General features: G+C 45.6%; 2 protein-coding genes across 3 annotated transcripts; both read right to left on the bottom strand.

The window, feature by feature from the left end:
• Nucleotides 1–1,121: 1,121 nt before the first annotated feature.
• On the bottom strand, nucleotides 1,122–21,223 carry UBOX5 (U-box domain containing 5). Of its 2 annotated transcripts, none has more exons than XM_073586741.1 (5): nucleotides 21,087–21,223; nucleotides 13,617–13,707; nucleotides 11,218–12,385; nucleotides 6,523–6,690; nucleotides 1,122–4,307 (listed from the first exon to the last, which is right to left on the bottom strand). In XM_073586741.1, exons 2-5 carry the CDS (start codon nucleotides 13,668–13,670, stop codon nucleotides 4,099–4,101), a joined length of 1,599 nt encoding a protein of 532 aa, XP_073442842.1. In that variant the 5' UTR covers nucleotides 13,671–13,707; nucleotides 21,087–21,223; the 3' UTR covers nucleotides 1,122–4,098. The 2 variants fall into 2 exon arrangements, with proteins under 2 accessions (XP_073442842.1, XP_073442843.1); XM_073586742.1 differs by lacking the exon at nucleotides 21,087–21,223 and adding an exon at nucleotides 20,400–20,418.
• Nucleotides 16,769–21,222, bottom strand: FASTKD5 (FAST kinase domains 5). The gene is made up of 2 exons (XM_073586740.1): nucleotides 21,087–21,222; nucleotides 16,769–19,474 (listed from the first exon to the last, which is right to left on the bottom strand). The coding sequence occupies exon 2, from the start codon at nucleotides 19,443–19,445 to the stop codon at nucleotides 17,157–17,159; it is 2,289 nt and encodes a 762-aa protein (XP_073442841.1). The 5' UTR covers nucleotides 19,446–19,474; nucleotides 21,087–21,222; the 3' UTR covers nucleotides 16,769–17,156.
• Nucleotides 21,224–22,622: the final 1,399 nt, after the last annotated feature.

Genomic DNA, 22,622 nt, shown 5'->3' with positions numbered 1-22,622 from the left:
AAAGATAAAAAAAAATTATATATGTATATACATAACTAACCCTTGTTAACGATATTAAGTCACAGCGGAAGGAGTGGAGGAGAGCAAAGGTTCGTAATCGCTCGTTGGCCAAATCGCCTGTCGATCACGGACAGGATCTCAGCTATAAGCCGCCTGTTACGAAATGTAATTGCCTTTCTCTGCTTATGTAATTAATAAACTGTGACCGACCTGTTCAACCCATTTAGGTCTGGCTGTGTTTTCATTACGGGATTGGTGGGAAGGGGGGGGGAGGCACTGCTTAAGACACACAGGTCTCCACAGTCTACAAATCAAGGCAGACATGTCACTCGAAGCAAGGATCACCAAGCGACGACATGCCTACTTTGACATATCATACAAAGAGAGCGATCACTGGAGAAGGACATCACGATCCAAAGAATAGAAGGAACAAAGTGAAGAAGACCAGCGACTCGATGGCTTGATAATATTAAGATAATGTCAGAGAAGGCCCTGTTGGACCTATCTAGGGTAGCTCAAGATCAATCTTCCTCAAGATCAGCTTTTTTGGATTCTCAAAAAGAAAACCTGAACTCTGCCCGAGTCTTTCACGATGATATTCTATTTGATCCAGTATTTGGGATGTAGAAAGTGGGCAAGCTGTCAACACTAAGGCCAAAAGTAAGAGTCATTTTTGAAAGATCGGACATGACATTATGTTATCCTCCTAAGTATAGAATGATTTAGGCTCTTGTTAGCTTGAGTTTACTTGTCAATCACTATGAAAGACTTCTCTTTTTTTTCTTTACGACAATCGGGGATTATCAGAGTTGGGATGAAAGGTTTAGATCAGATTGCAATTTTTCCCCTGTCATTTGTTGCTGTTGCATGGTATTCCCTATTTAAAATAATAAAGAAATAAAAAGCTAAAAAAAACAAGGCCGTACTGTTCAGTCTGGTGATTACTGCAGCATAGTCACCGTTTGGTAGTAGACACTTTCAAAAGTTGGGTCGAAAGACTTAGGTGAACCACAAGCGAAGGACTGGTTTAGTAGACGAAAATAAGGCAAGTGGTGGCACATGCCCTTCATCCAAAGCAAAAGAAAATAATTTTAAAGCAAATAAAGCAAAACCACAATAACAAATTTTAGCAAATCTTTAATGCGCCATACATTACATCGAGCAGTTGTTATCCAAAGAACGTCCTACATGTTCTTACACAGATTATACACCCGTACGTAAGATTATTCAGATTGTGGCAAGACGAGAAGGTGCTTGTGAAAGTATTTGGCCCGTGTTGACATTGGCTTGAAATTTTACAGTATAACTTACACAAAGGCACAAGAAACAGGCAATTTCGGTTCCATCACATATCCTGAAAAACACATCTGGGAACTTTACTTAAGACCCGCTGAGCTTATAGCCATGTAAAATCGATGAGTGTGACCTTAGGTTTCAAAAAAGACAATAAGAACATGGAGAGATCTGTAAACATTCACATTACAAGAGATAGCCGGAACTGCATGTAACCTTAGGCAATGGACAGAAATAGCAAGATTTCCTACAACAAGGAGTAGAATTAGCATGGCGCAGATTTTACACAACTCTCCTAATTGATTGGTTTAGGGCTTGTAGAAGTCCATGTTTTTGGCACCAAGAAAAAAAAAAAAAGCAATTTAGTAGAACACATTTTTGAAAAAAACAGCAACAAAAATAGAATTCACCCCAAGGCTCGGGTCACAATGCAAGTGGCTGCCCTTTCATGGCTTCTTCTTTACCAATGCGCCCGGCTGCCCTTTCATGGCTTCTTCTTTACCAATGCGCCCGGCTGCCCTTTCATGGCTTCTTCTTTACCAATGCGCCCGGCTGCCCTTTCATGGCTTCTTCTTTACCAATGCGCCCGGCTGCCCTTTCATGGCTTCTTCTTTACCAATGCGCCCGGCTGCCCTTTCATGGCTTCTTCTTTCCCTCCATCAGAGCCAATCAATTCAATAAGACAAATGGGGTCCGAATCCGTTTTACTGGTGACAATAACGGCGTAGTCTACATTATTTTTTTCCGCTGAAATGGACATAGCTGGAAAACAGTGGACAAACATTTCATAATTTGGGCTCCATTTGTCTCATTCCACTGAATGTATAATGGGGGGGGGTAGGGCAAAACCCTGCATTTCGGATATTCAGACTGAAGCCAACAGAGCCACAATCAGGCACCAAAATGTGAACTGAACCCGGCCACGCTCATCTTGGCAGAACGTGAATATATAAATGAAGGAGACATGACAATGATACCCACTTCTCCAAAAATGGATGCTCTCATAATCTGACAGTCTATACGGAAAGAGATTATGTTTTTTTTAAATGACTCCTCTCTGCATTATTGTATGACGGTAAAAAACACATTTCTCTCCACGATGGGTTTCGACAATGCGTAATTTTACCAAACTTCAGTCAAGTTTTGAACCAATAAACAAAAGGCTAAGAAATAGATCTTTTCCTAAGTTGGGCATCGATAATACTTTTGGTAAAAAGTAAATCATGACACAAAACATCAATCTGCACAGTGTTACCACAGTCGGCAAAGAGGACCTAGACTTACGGAATGGCCCATGGAACAAAACTGACGTACTGCAAAAACACTTCACGTAAAGAGGTTAGAATTATCGCACATTCACAGCCACCGTCTCAGAATTACAGCACAGTGAGGGTCGTGTACAAGTGTTCGAAGGTCTCTGAAGAAATTGTAGGTCCCCTTTCGGCAATAAAAAAAAAGGACCGTAACCAGTTATTGTATCATTTTGCACTGATGGCCTCCAGTAAGTCAATGGTGTAGAATGAAATTTTTGACGTTCCATTTTAAAAATTGTACAATTTCCAAATTTCTGCATTTTTCCCAACCGGGGTGGAGTTTAGTTATTAAAAAAAACTGTGTTTATAAGGAAAAGGGGGAATAACCTAGCAAATATATGGACAATAAGAATGGCCAAGGCAAGATCTGCTACGATATAGCATCTACACTCTTCGTATAGGACTCTGTCCTACTGAAGGGGTTGTCACGTCATCATAAATGGGTAAGCTTTGCAATTTACTTATTAAAAATCGTCTCAGTTCTGGAGAGTGGATGGATTTTTAATGACGGTATTTTGCTTACTGCTCGGTGCCAGGACTACAAGCCACTGCTGCAGAGAAGTGTTCTTCTAGGCAATAAACGCAGCACTCGCAAGCTCTTTGCTATAAAGGCTGCAAGTGCTGCTCTGGAGCATCATCGCTCCTCCGGAGCTGTAGAGACAAAGCCACTGGTCCAGACAGTCAATCGCTGAGAAGCGAATTGCTCCTAGCAAGCAGGAAGCCTCAGGTCAGGAGTGATCCCTCCTGAAGACATGACGATAACCATTTAAGAAAACATTCTACATCGCTGCTCCGCATCGACCACAAAGACGGTCATCCTACTGACGCTAGAGAACATCTTTAAGATGGTTGCTATGATGTAGACAGATTGGCTCTAGAATTGGATCTGAGACCTTGAACAGGTGCCTGAGATTAATAATTCTAGACTAAAGACGGCCATATTGCAAATTGTACTGATGTCATGTGACAGGAAGTGCAAATATATGGAGGAAGCGCCGTTCCTTTAACACATTTGGCGCCAATTTAATATCCACATTAGTCAACTGAAGGAAGACGGGGTCGGTCTGTGCACAGGGGGTGCCTGAGTAAGGCCATTTTATTACTAAGGAAATGCTTAAGAGACCAGCAGGGCACAACAGATGGCGGTAAGAGGCCAGTAATTACTGGAACCACGCGGGGAACATACCAGGCACCAAGGAATGAAAGCATGAGGATCACGATACACAATTGCACTTAATTTCAAAATCAGGTTCCCATCAGGCATCCATTGTGGAATCCCATTGTAAACACAAAAACTAGTTTTTCTTTTTTTTGGGCTAGCACAGCTATGAGAGAGCAGAGAGGCCGAGGCTCCGGCTAAACCTCCTAATATGACCTTTCTAAATAAATATGCACAAGTCTGTAGAGATTAGCAGCAAAGGTTGTGTCCCATCTAAGCGTTATACCCCGGAAGGAAGCTGAACGTGATTGGCTCCTCTGGTTTGGGTGCCGTCTACAGGTGGACCCTCAGCACGTCACGAGTGGCGACGGTCCGATTGCAATTCCTGCAGACGACGGAAAACGCCTTTTGCGTTTCGGCCAGGCAAGGGCGACACATCAGGTGGCTGCAGGAAAGCTGGTAAATGGGTTCAGTCTTACAATAAGCTGAAAATGTCCTCAGACATGATGCGCAGCCTTGATCCACGCCGCTCCTTGCATGCTCTGCGGAAGAGAGATCCCACACACACAAAATCATTACTGAAACCCAACGTCCAAAGGCAAATACACAAAGAATCCCCCCTTTATGTAAAGACGATGAATACAATCACCAATATTGGGGACCCCTCCCGGACACCCCCTGATCCTGCAATGTCAGCAATACCTGCGAGGGAAGGTGCGGTGGGAACATCAGGAGTGATAAATCCGTGGCCTATTGTGGGCCTTCAGGAAGTGGAAATTCTTTGTTTTTCACCAATTAATTTATTTTTAATGTCTTTGGCCCTCCAAAAAAACTTTTTAGCCACTTTTCTTCTTAATCAACAGTTATATCAGGGCTTAGGTTGTTTTTTTTTTGTTTTTTGTGAGGGTAAAGAGCTGTCACTTTTTATTTGTAATATTCTGGGAACTTTAGTTTTTTTATGTATAAAATAATTTTTTCTTGTGCTTTTTTTTACTGCTTTCTGATAACTTATATTTTTGGATCTTTGTGGACCCAGCAATATTTATTTTCTTTACATTTTTTTCTAATGTGGAAAAGAAGAGTTTTGTGATTTTTAATATCGTTACATCTCTATTAAAAACATTTTTTTTTTTACTTTATATTTTAGACCCGACTTCAATGAAGTTGCTCACTCAAAATCATAACGTAGGGTTAATTGGTTGGCGTAACGCTGACATGCATCTTTATTTGGTCTTTGGATCGAATTGAAGAGTGGGGGAGAAAGAGGATCTTGCGGCAATAAGATACCTGCGGCATCTAAGGGGGTCACAGCCAGTAAAATGCTCTTAGAGAAGAGGCCGGGATATCGCTTATTAATTACCGAGACTTGTATTTTTACAATTTGCAGGACCAACCCAACATGGACGTCATTCATACATATTAATCTGTTCTCGTTGACGGGGTTAATAGGTTGAACTGACTTAAGTCTTCATCAGTGACGCCGATTAAAAACTTTAGTTTTTGCAAAGATATTTTTTTCTTTGCTTTTCTTTTTCCCATGAGTCACAACTTCATTTATTTAGAGATGAGAGAACCCAAATTTAAAAGTTCAGGGTTCATACTGGACCATTTCCGGCGCTAAATGCTGAACACGGACTTCTACCGGATGGAATCCCGTCGCAAAAAATCCGCAGTTCCGGGGGAGGCCCGTCGCAAAAGTCCAAAGTTCCGGGGGAGGCCCGTCGCAAAAGTCCAAAGTTCCGGGGGAGGCCCGTCGCAAAAGTCCAAAGTTCCGGGGGAGGCCCGTCGCAAAAGTCCAAAGTTCCGGGGGAGGCCCGTCGCAAAAGTCCAAAGTTCCGGGGGGAGGCCCAATGCAGGGGGAGAGGTGGAGGAGGAGGAGGGAGGAGGAGGAGAGAGGGAGGAGGAGGAGAGAGGGAGGAGGAGGAGAGAGGGAGAGTCCGAGAGACGCACAAAGCCGTACAAAGACTTGATTTTTGGAGAACGAGTTGTAGTTTTGACATCATTTCACCACATAACAGTGAAAAACAAGAAAAAAAAAGTTCAAAGTTTGGTTACATGGCCCAAAATAACATGCAATTTTGACTTTTTTGGGGAGGTTTCGCTTTTATAGCAATTTGTGTGACAAGGTGACGGGATTCTCCAGGTCAGTACAATTACGGTGACTCCTAAACTTGTACAGACTGTTACATTTTAGTGGCTTAAGAACATTTAAATTTGTGAAATAAAGAAAAATAAATAAAAAAAATTTGCTTGAGTAGTCTAATTTTCAGACCTGTAAATTTTAATTGTTACCCCATGGACAGACCTGTGTAAGGTATTGCATTTTTAAAAGACATGCAGTTTTTTTTCCCAGCATATATTCTTATGAATTAATTATTTATTTTTATATCTATTTTTTTACATTTGTAAGCTGAAGCAGAATCAAACTTTTATATTTGTGTTTAACATTTTTAAAAATTAACTTTTTTTTTTAGTCTTGTGATTGTTTGATCTCTTGTTCTATATATTACAATACTTGTACTGCTGGTATTGAATACAATAAAAAAGCAAGTTCTCTAAAGAAGACCATCCTGTTTCACAGGAGTACCAAGGTGGTGGCGATGGGTGCCCCCATTAGTTGTACATTAGGGCCCCATGGATATAAGGAGGACCATCTTACATGAGGGGCAGGAGATGCAGTGTAGACACGATGCGCGTCCTCCCTGCATAGCTCAATATACAGATTATTGCCAGAAGTGCTCTTCCCTAGGACAATACCGGTGAAGGTTGAGGCTGTGGTCCAGGGTGAGCTTCCAGCACTCTCCATGTGAAATCCTTGCTGTTGACTCTTCATAAATCTTGCTGTGTACGAGGGCATGGAGCCCAGGGCTGAGGTGAGAGCCTGGTCCAGACTTTGTGTCAGTCTCTGCTCATGGGTTATTGACTCTGTGGGCAAACGAAAATCATAAAACAAATCGCAAACCTCAACAAGCCTTGACAATTCAGGCCCAAACCCTGATACTACAGTCATGGCCAAAAGTTTTGAGAATGACACAAATATTAATTTTTACAAAGTCTACTGCTTCATTTTTTCTAATGGCAATTTGCATATACTCCAGAATGTTATAAAGAGTGATCAGCTTAACAGCAATTACTTGCAAAGTCAATATTTGCCTAGAAAATGAACTTTATCCCCCAAAACACATTTCAACATCATTGCAGCCCTGCCTTAAAAGGACCTGCTAACATCGTTTCAGTGATTGCTCCATTAACACAGATGTGGGTGTTGATGAGGACAGGGCTGGAGATCAATCTGTCATGATTAAGTAAGAATGACACCACTGGACACTTTAAAAGGAGGCTGGTGCTTGGCATCATTGTTTCTCTTCTGTTAACCATGGTTATCTCTAAAGAAACACGTGCAGTCATCATTGCACTGCACAAAAATGGCCTAACAGGGAAGAGTATCGCAGCTAGAAAGATTGCACCTCAGTCAACAATCTATCGCATCATCAAGAACTTCAAGGAGAGAGGTTCCCGTTGCCAAAAAGGCTCCAGGGCGCCCAAGAAAGACCAGCAAGCGCCAGGACCGTCTCTTAAAAGTGTTTCAGCTGCGGGATCGGGCTACCAGCAGTGCAGAGCTTGCTCAGGAATGGCAGCAGGCAGGTGTGAGTGCATCTGCACGCACTGTGAGGCGGAGACTCTTGGAGCAAGGCCTGGTCTCAAGGAGGGCAGCAAAGAAGCCACTTCTCTCCAGAAAAAACATCATGGACAGACTGATATTCTGCAAGAGGTACAGGGAGTGGACTGCTGAGGACTGGGGTAAAGTCATTTTCTCTGATGAATCCCCTTTTCGATTGTTTGGGACATCTGGAAAACGGCTTATTCGGAGAAGACCAGGTGAGCACTACCACCAGTCTTGTCTCATGCCAACTGTCAAGCATCCTGAAACCATTCATGTGTGGGGTTGCTTCTCAGCCAAGGGAATGGGCTCTCTCAGTCTTGCCTAAAAACACAGCCATGAATAAAGAATGGTACCAGAATGTCCTCCAAGAGCAACTTCTCCCAACTGTCCAAGAGCAGTTTGGCGATTAACAATGCCTTTTTCAACATGATGGAGCACCTTGCCATAAAGCAAAGGTGATAACTAAATGGCTCAGGGAACAAAACAGAGATTTTGGGACCATGGCCTGGAAACTCCCCAGATCTTAATCCCATTGAGAACTTGTGGTCAATCATCAAGAGACGGGTGGACAAACAAAAACCTTCAAATTCAGACAAAATAAAAGCATTGATTTTGCAAGAATGGACTGCTATCAGTCAGGATTTGATCCAGAAGTTGATTGAGAGCATGCCAGGGAGAATTGCTGAGGTCCTGAAGAAGAAGGGTCAACACTGCAAATATTGACTTGCTGCATTAACTCATTCTAACTGTCAATATAACCTTTTGTTACTCATAATATGATTGCAATTATATTTCTGTATGTGATAAAAACATCTGACAAAACGAAAAAAGTGGTTTGGTACCGTGTTAGCCAGTAGAAAAAAATATATAAAGTGCTCTCACTGAGACCACTTTATATAAACATCTGACAAACACATAAAAACCAGAGGCCAGCAGATCATGTGAAAATATAATATTTGTGTCATTCTCAAAACTTTTGGCCATGACTGTACTACTGTCTGTAAGGACAACATGCCCATTCCTAAATTCTGTCATCATGGAGACCTTGTTGACACTGATCACCTATGTGGATGTTGTGGCTGAATATACGGGGCACCTAGGAATCACTCATAAGGATCCAGGGGAGCCTGCTTATCTCAGAAAACCTGGCCAATAAGATAATCAGTACTTCTGAGAACTTCAATAGGGCTGTTCAGTCAACAAAAATAAAGTTTAGATGCTGTACTAACTGATGAAGATGCTCCAGTGGTCAGATTTAATGGTGGTCCCACCTCGGGACAGTGCCATTTTCAGCTTCTTCTCGACACAGGAGAAAGTTTTCTGTGTTGGCATGTTCCAGTGTTGACAAAGCATTATCGTTCACTACTGAAATGAGCAGCTAGTCACCTTCTCTCACAGCACTGGACACTGGCCAACTTTCTCCTGTGTCGAAAAGTCTCCTCACAGAGGAAAAGAGGAGCAGGGTCTCTAGCGCCACTTATCGACCGTTTAAAGATCCTTCATTTCACATGAATAAGGAAATAAAGCCGGACCAGAATTTTCTCCAGAACAAGAAGTCTGCCATCTTCACACAACTGTCTCATCAGTGCAAAATATAGGTGTATGGTTGGCTGGGTGAGAAGCCTTCGACAGAGGATAGATCGGTCAAAGTTTGTCCTTAGAGGGGACCTATCACAGGTCAGAAATGGCCATTTTTGCTCTTATTTTATTCCTGCTGACCCCCCAGAGTTTTCTGCACATTTTTTTTTTTGTTAAATGCCATATAGGTCCAGACAGGCTCAGACTGACCCACCGGAGGATTCTCCGGTGGGCCCAGGCACTGACACCTGCTAGCATACTGGCCAGCAGCTGCCTAGGGCCCTCACTGCTGCAAGGGCCCCCAGCCAGTGGCAATGGGGCCCCTGAGTCAAGGGGGCCTGCCCTGTGCAAGCGCAGCAGCAGCTGGAGACAGGATCCTGTCCTCGCTGCTAAAGCGAAATGAATATTCACGCTTCTCAACTCCCCTATGGGCGTGGAGAGGCGTGAATACCATTTCTCTTTAATAGGGGGCAGCGTTAGCCGCAGGCTGCAGCAAACACTGCCCGCATATAAAGCCCCACCACCGCAACACACACACACACAAAGCACCGCACCACATACACGCAGGCACAAAGCACAGCACCACTCACCTCTCGCAGCACATCCCGGCGTCCTGCTTCCTGCCCGGCGCTTCCTGTCTGAGAAAGCCCAGCTGGATGACGTCATCATCCAGCGTGCTGTCTCAGACAGAAAGCTGCCGGCTTTTGTATGTTTGGGGTGGTGGGGAAGGACAATGATATTGGTTGGGGGAGGCAATAATGGAGGTGATGGCCAATGATGGAGATGGGAGAAGGCAATGATGGAGGTGATGGACAATGATGGTGGGGGGAGGCAATAATGGAGGTGATGGACAATGATTGTTGTGGGGGGAGACAATGATGGAGGTGATGAAATGGACAATGATGGTGGTGGGGGAGGAGGCAATGATTGAGGTGGTGGGGAGAAGGCAATGATGGAGGTGGTGATGAGGACAATGATGGGGTGGAGAGGGACTACATTATACTTTATGGGGGGGCTGCATGCATTATATTCTGTGGTGGGGCTGCATTATTCTCTCAGGAGACTACATTATACTATATGAGGGGGGCAGCATTATCCCCTATGAGGGGGCTACAGTATACTCTATGGGGAGAGGCTGCATTATACCCTATGAAGGTGCTACATTATATTCTATGGTGAGGAATGAGTTATACCTTATGAGGGGGTTGCATTATATTTTGTGGGGTGCTGCATTATATTCTATGAGAGGGGGCTGCATTATATTCTATGAGGGGGCTACCCCTCTATGATTCTACTCCAACCACTGCTACATAATTAATACATGTACTACCTTATATTATACCCTGATATTAGCGTGTTTTACCACACAATTGGTTGTCTTGTATTTATTTCTATGTAGCTACATAGCGGGCCCCAAGAATGATTTTCTCTGGTGGGCCCAAGGTGCCCCAGTCCGAAGCTGGGTCCAGATATTTTAATTTATTGCTACTTTGTATGCGCTTAACAAAAGGGCGGTGTTCACTGGGTAATAAAGCAGAGAAGGTTAATGACACGCCCCTGAGGAACTGGTGACTATAAAAATTTAGTACTAAATATAAAAGGCCGGTATATCTGGAACTGTATGGTGAGTTATTGTCCTCTCCTACACAACCATACTTTATACTGACAGGTAAGAACGATGTAAGACCTGTAGACAAATGGAGGATCTGGTTTGGCGTTATATTCACATGTCATGTTACAAAGATTCATTAAAAAGAGTGGATATTGTCTTCTAGGATTTCTACTTCCAATTGGAGGTGCTAGAGTCCTTGTTCTCTTCCTATTAGCATATTTAATTTCCCATGGAGCATTGCATGTGCTATTAGTTTCCCTAAGCCAGTTGGCAGTTTTCTTAAAGGGTCCAGTACTTTTATATTGAGGGTCTAGGATATCAAATTGGTGGGGGTACAACACCCAGCACCCCTGAAGATCATCCCGGATGTGATCAGTTCCGGAACAGAACAGCACAGCTCCGGTAACTGTATAGTGGCTGTGGCCAGGACCTGCACAATGAATGAATAACACTGGATCTGCAGCACAGCGCCACGGCCACTACACAGTTGACGGAAACCAGCTGCTCGGTGAGGATGACAAGTGTCGCACCTCCCCCATTCAGGTATCGATGACTGATCCTAACTTTACCCTTTAGAAATAGCCAGTGTTAGGAATACCTGAATTGGAGCAATCCATCTGTGACGTGTGACTGTCATTCTCCGTCTTCATCTTTTTCGTTCCGATCTCTGAGGTAGACGAGAGGCCACTCACTGCTGAAAAGTAGGTGTCTACCTTATCGCCATCGTTGGCCGAATCCTCCATCCACTCCACTTTCCTCTTCATGGAGGACAAAGTGATGGCGGAAGCAGTCACTGGGGCGCCGACTAGCGCTCTTCCCAGGAGGTTGGAGCCAGGAATATTGTGCTGTAGGAGGAAGTAGTCTATCCTCGCTTTGAGTGAAGGATGTGGGAGAGGCTGGGAGTGCGCAGTGTACGGCACACCTGTAAACGGGTCACTTGGCATCCTGCCCCACGACGCTTCACTTTGGTTGCATTTGTCAAGTGTGCTTTGGTCGATGACTTTCCCCGATGGAAGGACTATGGGGAAAGTCATGATCTCCAGTGTGATTGGGTCCAGGAACTCCTCGGGGACATCTTGGAGAATATTGGTGAGCTCGCTCAGGCTGTGCTGTGTGTTTTCCGAGTTGCTTTCCATTGGCGATGCCGGACGCTGCTGTCCAAAGCCATGGGGAAGACTCAGGCAAGCGATTTGGTAAACACTCTCCACCAGTTCCTTAGCGCAAGTCTTTGCCGGCTGCCCCCACACCTCCACCCTCTTTATACTACAAGGCGTCCCCCCGGCCACATGCGTTATGCAGATTTTCAGGTGGCTAACGTTACTTAGTGAGTGCAGCCCCTTGTTCCACAGATCTTGGCAAGACGAGCCATGGTAGGACATCACGTTATCGGTCTGATGGAACGGGTGCCTAGGCTTGAAGCCCCGGTTATTGAAAGTAGCCTTGCTTTGATTTTTTAGCACAACTTTCCCCACCAAAGCAAAGACTTCTTTGTCCGATGCCTGGCCGACCAAAGCCGGCTGGCTCACCTCATGGTTAGTACTAGACATTTTGTTGGTGGAGGTAGCTGTATATATATCCATTCCTGAAAAGTGCTGGTGCCCCCCCGACGAGGTGTCAATATTAATCCTACATATATCTAGATTAAAGGGGAAGGAGAAGGTGATGTGTATCGGAGGCTTAATGAAATATTCACAGCGAAAGCCACGGTTCCTTTTCGACAGATCTTCGGAGACCAGATTTTCCACTTCGTATCCATCAGCGCTGATCTAAGAACAGAGGAGACATGTCATGGTCTATTCTTTGCATCGGACTGACATTTCTCTATCTAAAATGTGGATTTTTCCATGATTGTTTTTGAAATCTGAACTTTGGGGTAAAAAAAAAGAAAAAAAAAGAAAAAAAGGGAAGCGACGGGGGATTCTGTATGGAGCCAATGTGGAATCTCCATGGAACGTAGGGGCAGAGACCCTGATCCCAGCGATGTGTCACTTACTAGGCTATGTGTTGAATTTATAACATCAGTGTTTTATCAGCAGGAGATTATCACTAGAGAACTAGGTGTCTCATGCCATGTTGCCCTTCTACTATGTGTAACCCCGCCTCCACTACCGATTGGCAGCTTGCTGACTACGCAGAGTGTACGCAAGAAAATTACCAATCAGTGACGGGGGGCAGGATTTTACAGAGATAAGCATTCTGAGCTTTGCAGAATGACAGCAAGCAGCACATCGCTGGAGTCCGGGTTTCAGCCCCTGCATCATGCTGCTCTCAGGTCAGCAGTTGTCCTAGTATCTCTGACTATTCATCTATGAGCTATAAAAGGGGTGTTCTGCTTGGAAAAAGTCATCATCTATCTTGAGGATAGGCTTTTTCGGTGAGATTGAAGGGTGTCCGACCACCAAGAACCCCATCGCTTACAGAACGGGGCATTTTATACTATTATGGAGTGCAAGCTCCACCGACTCTTCCTTTCGGGACTTCCGGAGAGCTGTATTTGGTTTTCTTCAGCAGCCCCATAGGAAATGGGCCAACCATGCACAATGTCTTTCCATTATAAAGGGGATAAAAGTGCCACGTTCAGGAGATTGGTGCCGAGTCCCAGCTATCTGAAATGCATTGCCTAGTTGTTGTCAAGTTGGGGGAAATTTATCACCGGGTTTTACTATGTAATCAGAGAGCAGCATGATGTAGGGGCAGAGACCCCGATTCCAGAAATGTACCACTTACGGGGCTGCTTGCTGTCAATTTGATACAATCACAGTTTTCTTTGCTACAGATCTAGCAGTGCTCAGAATGCTGAGCTCTGCATTATCCCGCCCACACCAGCTCTCTGTGTACATTGCATATTGACAGAAAGCTGCCAATCAGAGCTGGTGGTGTGGTTGGACTAGGAGGCATGAGAAACCTAGTCGTGTACTGAAAAACTTGCTGTTTCGCTAAGAAATTTAAAGCCATCGATGCAATTATCTTTAGCCTTTAATAATTAGAAAACGTTACCTTGTTGCAAGACACCCGTGGCTTGAACTGAGGAAGGCAGAGATTTACGACCATCTTGGCGCAATAGTGTCAGGTTTCCGCGCAGCAACACCTAGGAGATCAGATGGTTAATGTTCAATCACAGGCTGTGGGTTAGGGTACTGTGATGATAGCCGGGATAGGGGGTCAGTGATAGACGGTGGGCACTGGATTAATTAAAAAGAGATTTCAAAAGAGTGGCAGAAAACATTGTGTACGGCAATGCTGATCTCCCTATGTAGCATATGCAAGACGGCGCCATAAAGGTCAACACAAACCTTTCAATATTTTCATAACGGCTCCACTCTGCTGAACTACAGCAGCCATCCTATAATTTACCATAGTGCCATCATGACTGACGCCTGGACCTAGCATATGTGTCACACAGATCGGCCATCACAAGGAGCAACAAGCCGGGATCTGTTATGAAGACCGACATCGCCACCTGCTGGTCATTTTTGGAAACAGCAAGACCCAAATCCCAGATTCTCCAAGGACGCAGTAAAACCGCGGCACCCCGGTCCACCATCTCCAATGATTGCTCTGCGTTCCCTCTAACCTTTCAGGAGACTTTGTGCTTTCAAATCTTACAACAGAGAAATCTGTAGGAGATTTTTCTTTTTACGATTCCTAGTGACATTACTACTTTTTGGTTATGTAGTTTTTGGAATTTTTTGCATCTTTATTGTTACTTAAAATTAGAGCAGATATCAATTAATTGCAAAATTAAAATTTAGACTTAAATGGTCAAAACCCAAAACAAAATACAGGCATTTATCTTTATTATCTGTGCGTTCCCTAATGTCCCCCAATATCACGCCCCAGGAGACCACTGAGAACCGCAGCAATAGTAGCAGCCCATCTACATAGATATGATCACAGGGTCGCACACATTACCTGCAGAACCACAGCAAAAATAAAAAAATAAATAAAAATCGAGGGGTAAAAATGGGTGGTCACTGGAAGAACTGATTTGGTTCTGCTAACCCCCAAATCATCCAGTCAGAGCCACCGGACCACTACCCCTAATATCCCACATCATCCAGTCAGAGCCACCGGACTACTACCACTAATATCCCACATCATCCAGCCAGAGCCACCGGACTACTACCCCTAATATCCCACATCATCCCGTCAGCCAGAGCCACCGGACTACTACCCCTAATATCCCACATCATCCCGTCAGCCAGAGCCACCGGACTACTACCCCTAATATCCCACATCATCCCGTCAGCCAGAGCCACCGGACTACTACCCCTAATATCCCACATCATCCAGTCAGAGCCGCCGGACTACTACCCCTAATATCCCACATCATCCCGTCAGCCAGAATCACCGGACAACTACCTCTAATATCCCACATCATCCCGTCAGCCAGAGCCACCGGACTACTACCCCTAATATCCCACATCATCCCGTCAGCCAGAATCACCGGACAACTACCTCTAATATCCCACATCATCCCGTCAGCCAGAGCCACCGGAAAACTACCCCTAATATCCCACATCATCCCATCAGCCAGAGCCACCGGACTACTACCCCTAATATCCCACATCATCCCATCAGCCAGAGCCACCGGACTACTACCCCTAATATCCCACATCATCCCGTCAGCCAGAGCCACCGGACTACTACCCCTAATATCCCACATCATCCAGTCAGAGCCGCCGGACTACTACCCCTAATATCCCACATCATCCCGTCAGCCAGAGCCACCGGACTACTACCCCTAATATCCCACATCATCCCGTCAGCCAGAGCCACCGGACAATTACCCCTAATATCCCACATCATCCCGTCAGCCAGAGCCACCGGACTACTCCCCCTAATATCCCACATCATCCCGTCAGCCAGAGCCACCGGACTACTACCCCTAATATCCCACATCATCCCGTCAGCCAGAGCCTCCGGACTACCACTAATATCCCACATCATCCCGTCAGCCAGAGCCACCGGACTACTACCCCTAATATCCCACATCATCCCGTCAGCCAGAGCCACCGGACTACTACCCCTAATATGCCTCATCATCCCGTCAGCCAGAGCCACCGGACTACTACCCCTAATATCCCTCATCATCCCGTCAGCCAGAGCCACCGGACTACTACCCCTAATATCCCACATCATCCCGTCAGCCAGAGCCACCGGACTACTACCCCTAATATCCCTCATCATCCCGTCAGCCAGAGCCACCGGACTACTACCCCTAATATCCCACATCATCCCGTCAAGAGGCCTGGAGTCAGAACCACAGAGCTGAGTGGAATTGCCCTGACTTCCATACCAATGATCCCTTTAATAGAAGCCTGTGGTTACAATCAGAGCGCTGAGTAATTTGCCCTAACTTCCATACCGGAGATCCCTTTAAAAGGGAAGATGTGCCAACGGGATGGAGGTTGTGTGATGGGTATATGGGCACGGGAGGGGCGGATGTGTGATAGGGATATGGGGGATTCATTTCTGTCATGTGCTCTCTGCTCCTTTCTGGGGGCAGACAATGGCTGGGAGCTTATGTTTCCGGGGATGCTAGATTTCTCCCACCCGGTCAGTGTCTGCTGAGGTGTTGTGGAGTGGGAAAATTGTTGCTAATGGCAACCAATCACAGCTCAGCTTTCATCCATTAAACAGCTCTGGTGAAATAAAAGATGCTTAGTGATTGGTTGAAAGGAAAACCGTTGCCCATAACACCCAAACACAGCTCAGCTTCTTTTAAACAGCTATGGTGAAATGAAAGATGCTTCATGATTGGTTGGTGATACACACATACATTCATATATAACAATATTTCTTCCTGAAGCCCAATAATCCAGAATATTAGACATTCAGGTTCTTTAAATATCAGTCTAACAGGATTTTCTGGACTGAGATAATACTAACAAAACAACAACCGAGGAGGGGGAAGGGAAGGCCGAGGAGCAAGAGAGAGGCGGAAAGGCCGAGGAGCGAGAGAGGCGGAAAGGCCGAGGAGCGAGAGAGGCGGAAAGGCCGAGGAGCAAGGCGGAGGAGGACGACGAGGAGGACGAGGAACGCGCAAGCGGGGGGAAGGGAAGAAGACGGAGGAGGGGGAAGGGAAGAAGACGGAGGAGGGGGAAGGGAAGAAGACGGAGGAGGAGGTGTAAGAAGGAGGGCGGGAGGGAGGAGATAATAATCTTTTATTTTTATATAGTGCTAACATATTCCGCAGCACTTTACAGTTTGCACACATTATCAGATAATATGCTTATATAAAATATTTGCTATTTTAACTTCTTCCTCTCCAAAGAAACTTTTTTTTTTACTTTGCAAATTAAATGCACCTAAAAACCCAACACGAATTCAATCTGTACAAAACAATAAATCTGACACTACACAGACAAAAACAAATCCCCTATCTTTTTTTATTCACAGTAAACAGCATGGAGGACAGGGCTGGAGATATCATTTCCTTGTGTCACGACTTTATTACTTCTCGTGAATAAAAAAAATGGGGGCAATGAAATGATTGTGATGATCAGTGGTCACCACTACAGATCCAGTCGTCCGTCACCTCGCTCGGTCCAGTGACTCGAACACTTTGTAATGTAGATATGAAAGTTTTTCCGATTGGGAGCATTTGGTTAGAGGATACCACTCCCAGTACGGCAGCTCCACCACCACGTAACCCAACTTCTGCAGTTGCCTCCTTTTCATGTCATGGAGACCCAAGAGCCGTTTCTGACCATAGCAATAGTGATTCCGGTTGGTGACCTGAAGGGCCAGCTTAATAACCTCAGCAACAGGTTTCTTATCAAGATTCCTTCTTGTGGTCAACTGGGACAAGAGGTCTTCAGTGATTCTGGCGGAATCTTTAATTTTTGGACCGTCCTGAGTATCGTCAGGAAGAGGGTTCAAGTTTTTATTCAGTAATTGGTTCACGAGGTCATCGGTGACTTGGACGCCAATGGGTTTCTTCTTCAATTGCTCAGCTTTGACAATACTTTCAGTTATCGGGATGGGTTTGCTGTTGATATCAAAGTGGACCTCCAAGTCTTTTGATCGAGTATGAGGCAAGATCATGTGGTGCTTTACAAACTCAGGACCTCCCAACAAGGTTTCTAACATTGAGGCCGCTTCTTGTGCCTCTGCCTTCACGTAGATGTCCAGTTTGGAGAAATTTAGAATCATTTTGGTAACTTCTTGGCGTAGCTCAGGGGAGATGGTTTCCCCGATGTATTCTGGGCATTCGATCTCTACACTACCGGCTAAGGTGAAGAGATCCTTCTTCAGTTCGAACAGGCTTATTTTAGATGACTGAATGATGAACGCTTCGCTTAGGGCCACCTTGATTAGATCCAGTGGGAACCTCTGACAGAAAGCGAGGGCCATCAGACAAGTCAAGAAGTGTTCAGGAAAGCTCTGAAATTCTTCCAGATTTTTGTAGATTTCTTGAATTAAAACGGAGAAGAAAATGTCGGCGTTGGGTGGATTATAGGTCAAGATGCCAAAAGACCAGAGCAACTTGGCAATGTCTTTGCTCCTACAGTAGCCTACTCGATCCGGAATGACTGAGGCGACTGTGTTCATGAGATCTTCATCCAGAATATGCATTGAGGCGAAAGACAGGGTAACATGCATGATGCCCTGAATGCCCATGCTGGGTATGCGTTGACTGGCCACCTTTCCAACCTGCCTAAAAAACTCCACATGGTCAACGCGGGTGAAGCGGAACATTTTAAGGACGTTGACTAAAGAATAGTTGCTTATGTCGTTGATGTTGTCTACGATCAGATCACCAAATTTTCTCATTAGATACTCCGATAACCCATGACCAGTCTTAAAAAAGCCTAGACAAACCGTTCCGATTTCTTCTAGGTTGATGGTCTGGAGATATCTCAAGATCAAGGCCTCGAGTTTCTCCATCAAGTCTTCAGGGGCTCGTCTCCCTTCACCGATGATGTATATTAACTGGATGGCCTGAGCTAAAGTTAGGTTCAAACAACGCAAGTACATATAACTGTACATTATGTCCAAAAACTTCGGGACGCTGAACGAGAGGCATCTCCACATATCTGCCACCAAAAGTAACTCATTAGTAGACAGGTACCAAACCCGGCCACTAAACTCTTTTTCGTAGGCTTTCAGCATGGGATGATTTGTGGGAATTTTGAGTCGGACGAAGGCTCCAAGGATACGGATGAGCTCCTGATGACTGTAGAGCTGTAGGGCTTCAACGCTGCGGCCACATAATTTCTCAAAAAGTTTATTGGATTTTAGTCCGCCCATATGGACTTCAGGGACACAACTTAGTTTTTCCCAAAAATCTGAAATTTCTGCAGGAGAAAGGTGGTTACAAGCCACGTCCTGTAGAAGGGTTTTGCCTTCTGCCTTGGATGCTTGCACAGTATGTCCGGGGCTGTAGCACAGAGACTTGTACTCTGCTCTACTCTGTTGGAAGACCCTCGGATCAGCCATGCTATTGTACGATTCCACATCATCGTAAACGTCCTCATTTCTGCTTTTCCTATAAGTTTTTGCAAATTTCTCAGACAGGTTTTCTCGGGTATGTGACGGCAAGTCCAACTTTTTAATTCTCGGCCGACCGGTTGCATTTTTATGCCGCTGGTAGTGACGTTGCAGTTGCCCCTTCTCAGCCGCTGTGGGGTAGTTGGAGGGTCTTTTGGAATCGGCAAGGTCTCCAGCATTGCTGCAGACTTTCTTGTAATGAGACTTGGGCTGAATAGCGATTCTCCCACGAGTATCTGTAGTATGAACGCTTGGCCATCGAGTGAAAGATGAAAATGAAGCCGCGCGGAAAATGACTCCTTGAAATCCTCGACGTAGTGCAGAGGCCATGGGTCTTGAGGAACCAAATTGGAAGAGTACTGAAAAAAGGGGTAGACGGAGAATGAAGATAAGTGTCTTCCTGATATATAGCGATGCACAGAAAAGCAAATCAGATGGAAGAAAAATCCACAAGAGCTAAGAGGCCGGGAAGTGCGTGGACAGCTGGCGCGAAGCCTTCCGTCTACGGAAAGATACTCCAGGCGGCTAGCGTCCACTCATTTCATGATAGCAGGCATTAAAGGGGGTCAATGAAACATCCAAGAAAAGTATCGCAAGAAGTAAAAATATTGTACCTCGGACAACTTAATGCAGGATAGGTCATCACCATCACACCATGGGCATCCGACACCCGGCACCTCCACCGATCAGCTGTAATACGCACTGGCCGAAAGTATACAGAGATGGGAAACAGTCCACTGTCTAGTGGCCGCGCTCAGTACTGCAGCCCAGATTACAGTCACTTCAATTGGAGCCAAGCTGCAGTACCTGAGAATGGCCACTATGTGATATATGGAGCTGTGCTGTACAGTCGGCAGCCGCAAATAGCTGATTGACGGAGGCCCGACACCCGTCACCCACCTTCTGATACGGATGACCTGTGCTATATCTCAGTTCTGGAAACCCCCGGATTTACCCTCCATCTAGATCCATCCATTCTCCACCATAATCTAGAAACAACCACCGCTGCAAACAATCACCAACTGACGGGAGAAGGAAACAACATACACAGGAGAAGGACCAAAAATTATTGTAAAGGGACTTTTTCAGCAAAGAATGACTAAGCCCCGCCGCTCGATCCTCCATTCATATAGACACCCCTTCACTGCTTGTTTTCCCTCCATCCCTTATTCTTTGATTGACATCTCTGGCTTCATAGAGACGGATGGGAAACAAGTAGGCGGGAAGAACGACCACGGCTGCAGTCAGTCAGCGGCTGCAGTCAGTCAGCGATGGTCTGCTCACCCTGGTGAAGTCATCAGACGTGAACAGTAATGCAGCAGCGACCCTCAGGGAGAGGCCCGGCCGATCTGTTATTACCCCTGCAGTGTAGAAGTTCGGACCCAGGTTCATGTGACCGCTGCAGCCAATCACACAGCTCACTACCGATTGTCCGAGCAGTCAGAGAGAACAGGAAACAGAAAGTAGCGAGGGGGGGAACACAAAAAGGCGCCAAGAAAGGGACGGGGAAGAGAGAATCACTTTGTGTTTGATTCTGAACCCTGACAATCTGTCCGACGTGGAAACCCCCTCTAATATCACGGATCTCAGATCAAACAAATGGGGCGATGATAAAGTATCACCCATCAATAATGATGGGGGACAGAGGGCGATACATGGCGGCCGTACACCGGGGGAGGATGATCAGTGTCTGCTCAACAGGGAAATTGAAAACTGCGCTAATCAGGGTGAAAATCCAACACAATGTCACTTCCCACAGGTTTCTATAATGACCGGCTCTGTGAGGAAGGACAGGCGGCCATAGACCACGCAGCTCTACACCACCAATCAGAGAGCAGCTCTCATCTCCAAATCCGCTTTGGGAAAATCAAAGCTGAGCTCTCATTGGTCGCCGTTACAAGACCCAGTATATGACTACATCGGAGCCGAACCTCCCGTCTACACCGGTACAGGCTGGCGACTATGACATACCCGCTCCGCTCTCCTCTGATCACCGCCTGTCCATGCACTGGTAGGAGAGACGCAATCCACAGGCGCACACTGATGACGCAGCCAATGTCACAGCTCTGCCAAGCTAGAAGGCGGGGTTAATTCTTGGCTGACGTCAGAAGTCCGGCGTCTTGCCAGCAAGTGGGAGGCTGGAAAATGCCAGTAAATGGGCGGAGCTTGAGGGAAACGCGATGTGGAGGCGGAGGCAGGAGAGGTTGTCAATCTAATATAGGCGTGTCCAGGCGCTACGTGTGATCCAATCCAGAGATGAGTGGGCGGAGTCAGAACTTACCTAGTCCTAAGCGCGTGAGCTGCGCTCGGAGTAGTCTGGCAATGGGCGGTATGTGGGCGGAGCTATTACCAATATGTGGGCGGAGCTGTAAGGGTCGGCCAGGACTATAGTCGTGGACCCACGTTGCGTTTTTGAAGCGTTTTTTCCGCAGTGGAAATGCTTAAAAACCGCTAATTAGGCTATGTGCACACGTTCAGAAATGCTGCGGAAATTTCAGCAACTCCCTGCAGCTGGTAAAACGCATGCAGAATTCGCATGCGTTTTCCTGCAAAACACAAGCGTATTTAGCTTGCAGAATGCTAGCGCTTTCCAAGTGATCTGTAGCATCGCTTGTATAAGTGATTGACAGCATCAGTAGTAAAAGATAGGATGTTAAAAATAATAAAAAATAATCAAAAAAATTAATAAATATGGTTATTTTCACCTCCCGGCGGCCCCCAATCTCCTCCGCGGCGGTGCTCCCGGCATCTTCCGATCCCAGGGATGCTTTGCACGAATCACCCGAGATGACGCCACAAAGGTCCTTCACGGAAGGCATCCCTGGTATCGGAAGATGCCGGGAGCGCCGCGGAGGAGACCGGGGGCCGCCGGGAGGTGAAAATAACCATATTTATTAATTTTTTTGATTATTTTTTATTATTTTTAACATCTTATCTTTTACAATTGATGCTGCATGGGCATAATAGTAAAAAGTTGGTCACACTTGTCAAGCGCTGTGCTTGTGTGTGACCCACCTGTCAATCACTTTTCCATGCTTCAGATCACTTGGAATGCGCAAACATTCTGCAAGCTAAAAATGCCTGCAAACCGCTAGTGTTTTGTGGGAAAACGCATACGAATTCTGCATGCGATCTACCCGCAGCGGGGAGCTGCGGCAATGCTGCGGACATTTCCGCAGCATTTCTGCAACGTGTGCACATAGCCTTAGGGTATGTTTCCACGGTCAGGACTGCATCAGGATTTGACGCAGGTAAAATCTGCACCTGAGATCGCTGGCAGGTCTCCTGCATTTTTGATGCGTTTTTTTTCATGCGGATTTGTATGCGTTTTTTGTAAGCTAAATAAAGATATATTATTTAGCAATTAAAAAATGATTTGTGATGTCATTTCTGGTCCAAGCTCCTCTTTAACATTTGTCCAACCCACACTACATTACACACATAGATAGATAGATAGATCTATAGATAGATAGAAAGATAGATAGACATATCTATAGATAAATACAT

This window comes from Dendrobates tinctorius, unplaced genomic scaffold (assembly GCF_039654945.1).
Source record: "Dendrobates tinctorius isolate UK_male_01 unplaced genomic scaffold, ASM3965494v1 ptg000095l, whole genome shotgun sequence".
Classification (NCBI taxonomy): domain Eukaryota; kingdom Metazoa; phylum Chordata; class Amphibia; order Anura; family Dendrobatidae; genus Dendrobates; species Dendrobates tinctorius.
The sequence above is the reverse complement of the archived record's forward strand: the minus strand, read 5'-3'. Positions and strand labels throughout refer to the sequence as shown.

What these genes read in the sequence shown, in the direction of transcription:
- UBOX5 (XM_073586741.1), bottom strand. Translation starts at nt 13,670, where the DNA reads ATGGTCGTAAATCTCTGCCTTCCTCAGTTCAAGCCACGGGTGTCTTGC. An exon ending in CACGGGTGTCTTGCAACAAG is followed by an intron (nt 12,386 to 13,616) that starts GTAACGTTTTCT and finishes CTCTGTTCTTAG; the next exon opens with ATCAGCGCTGATGGATACGA. An exon ending in CACAGCCTCAACCTTCACCG is followed by an intron (nt 4,308 to 6,522) that starts GTATTGTCCTAG and finishes TCTCTTCCGCAG; the next exon opens with AGCATGCAAGGAGCGGCGTG.
- FASTKD5 (XM_073586740.1), bottom strand. Translation starts at nt 19,445, where the DNA reads ATGGCCTCTGCACTACGTCGAGGATTTCAAGGAGTCATTTTCCGCGCG.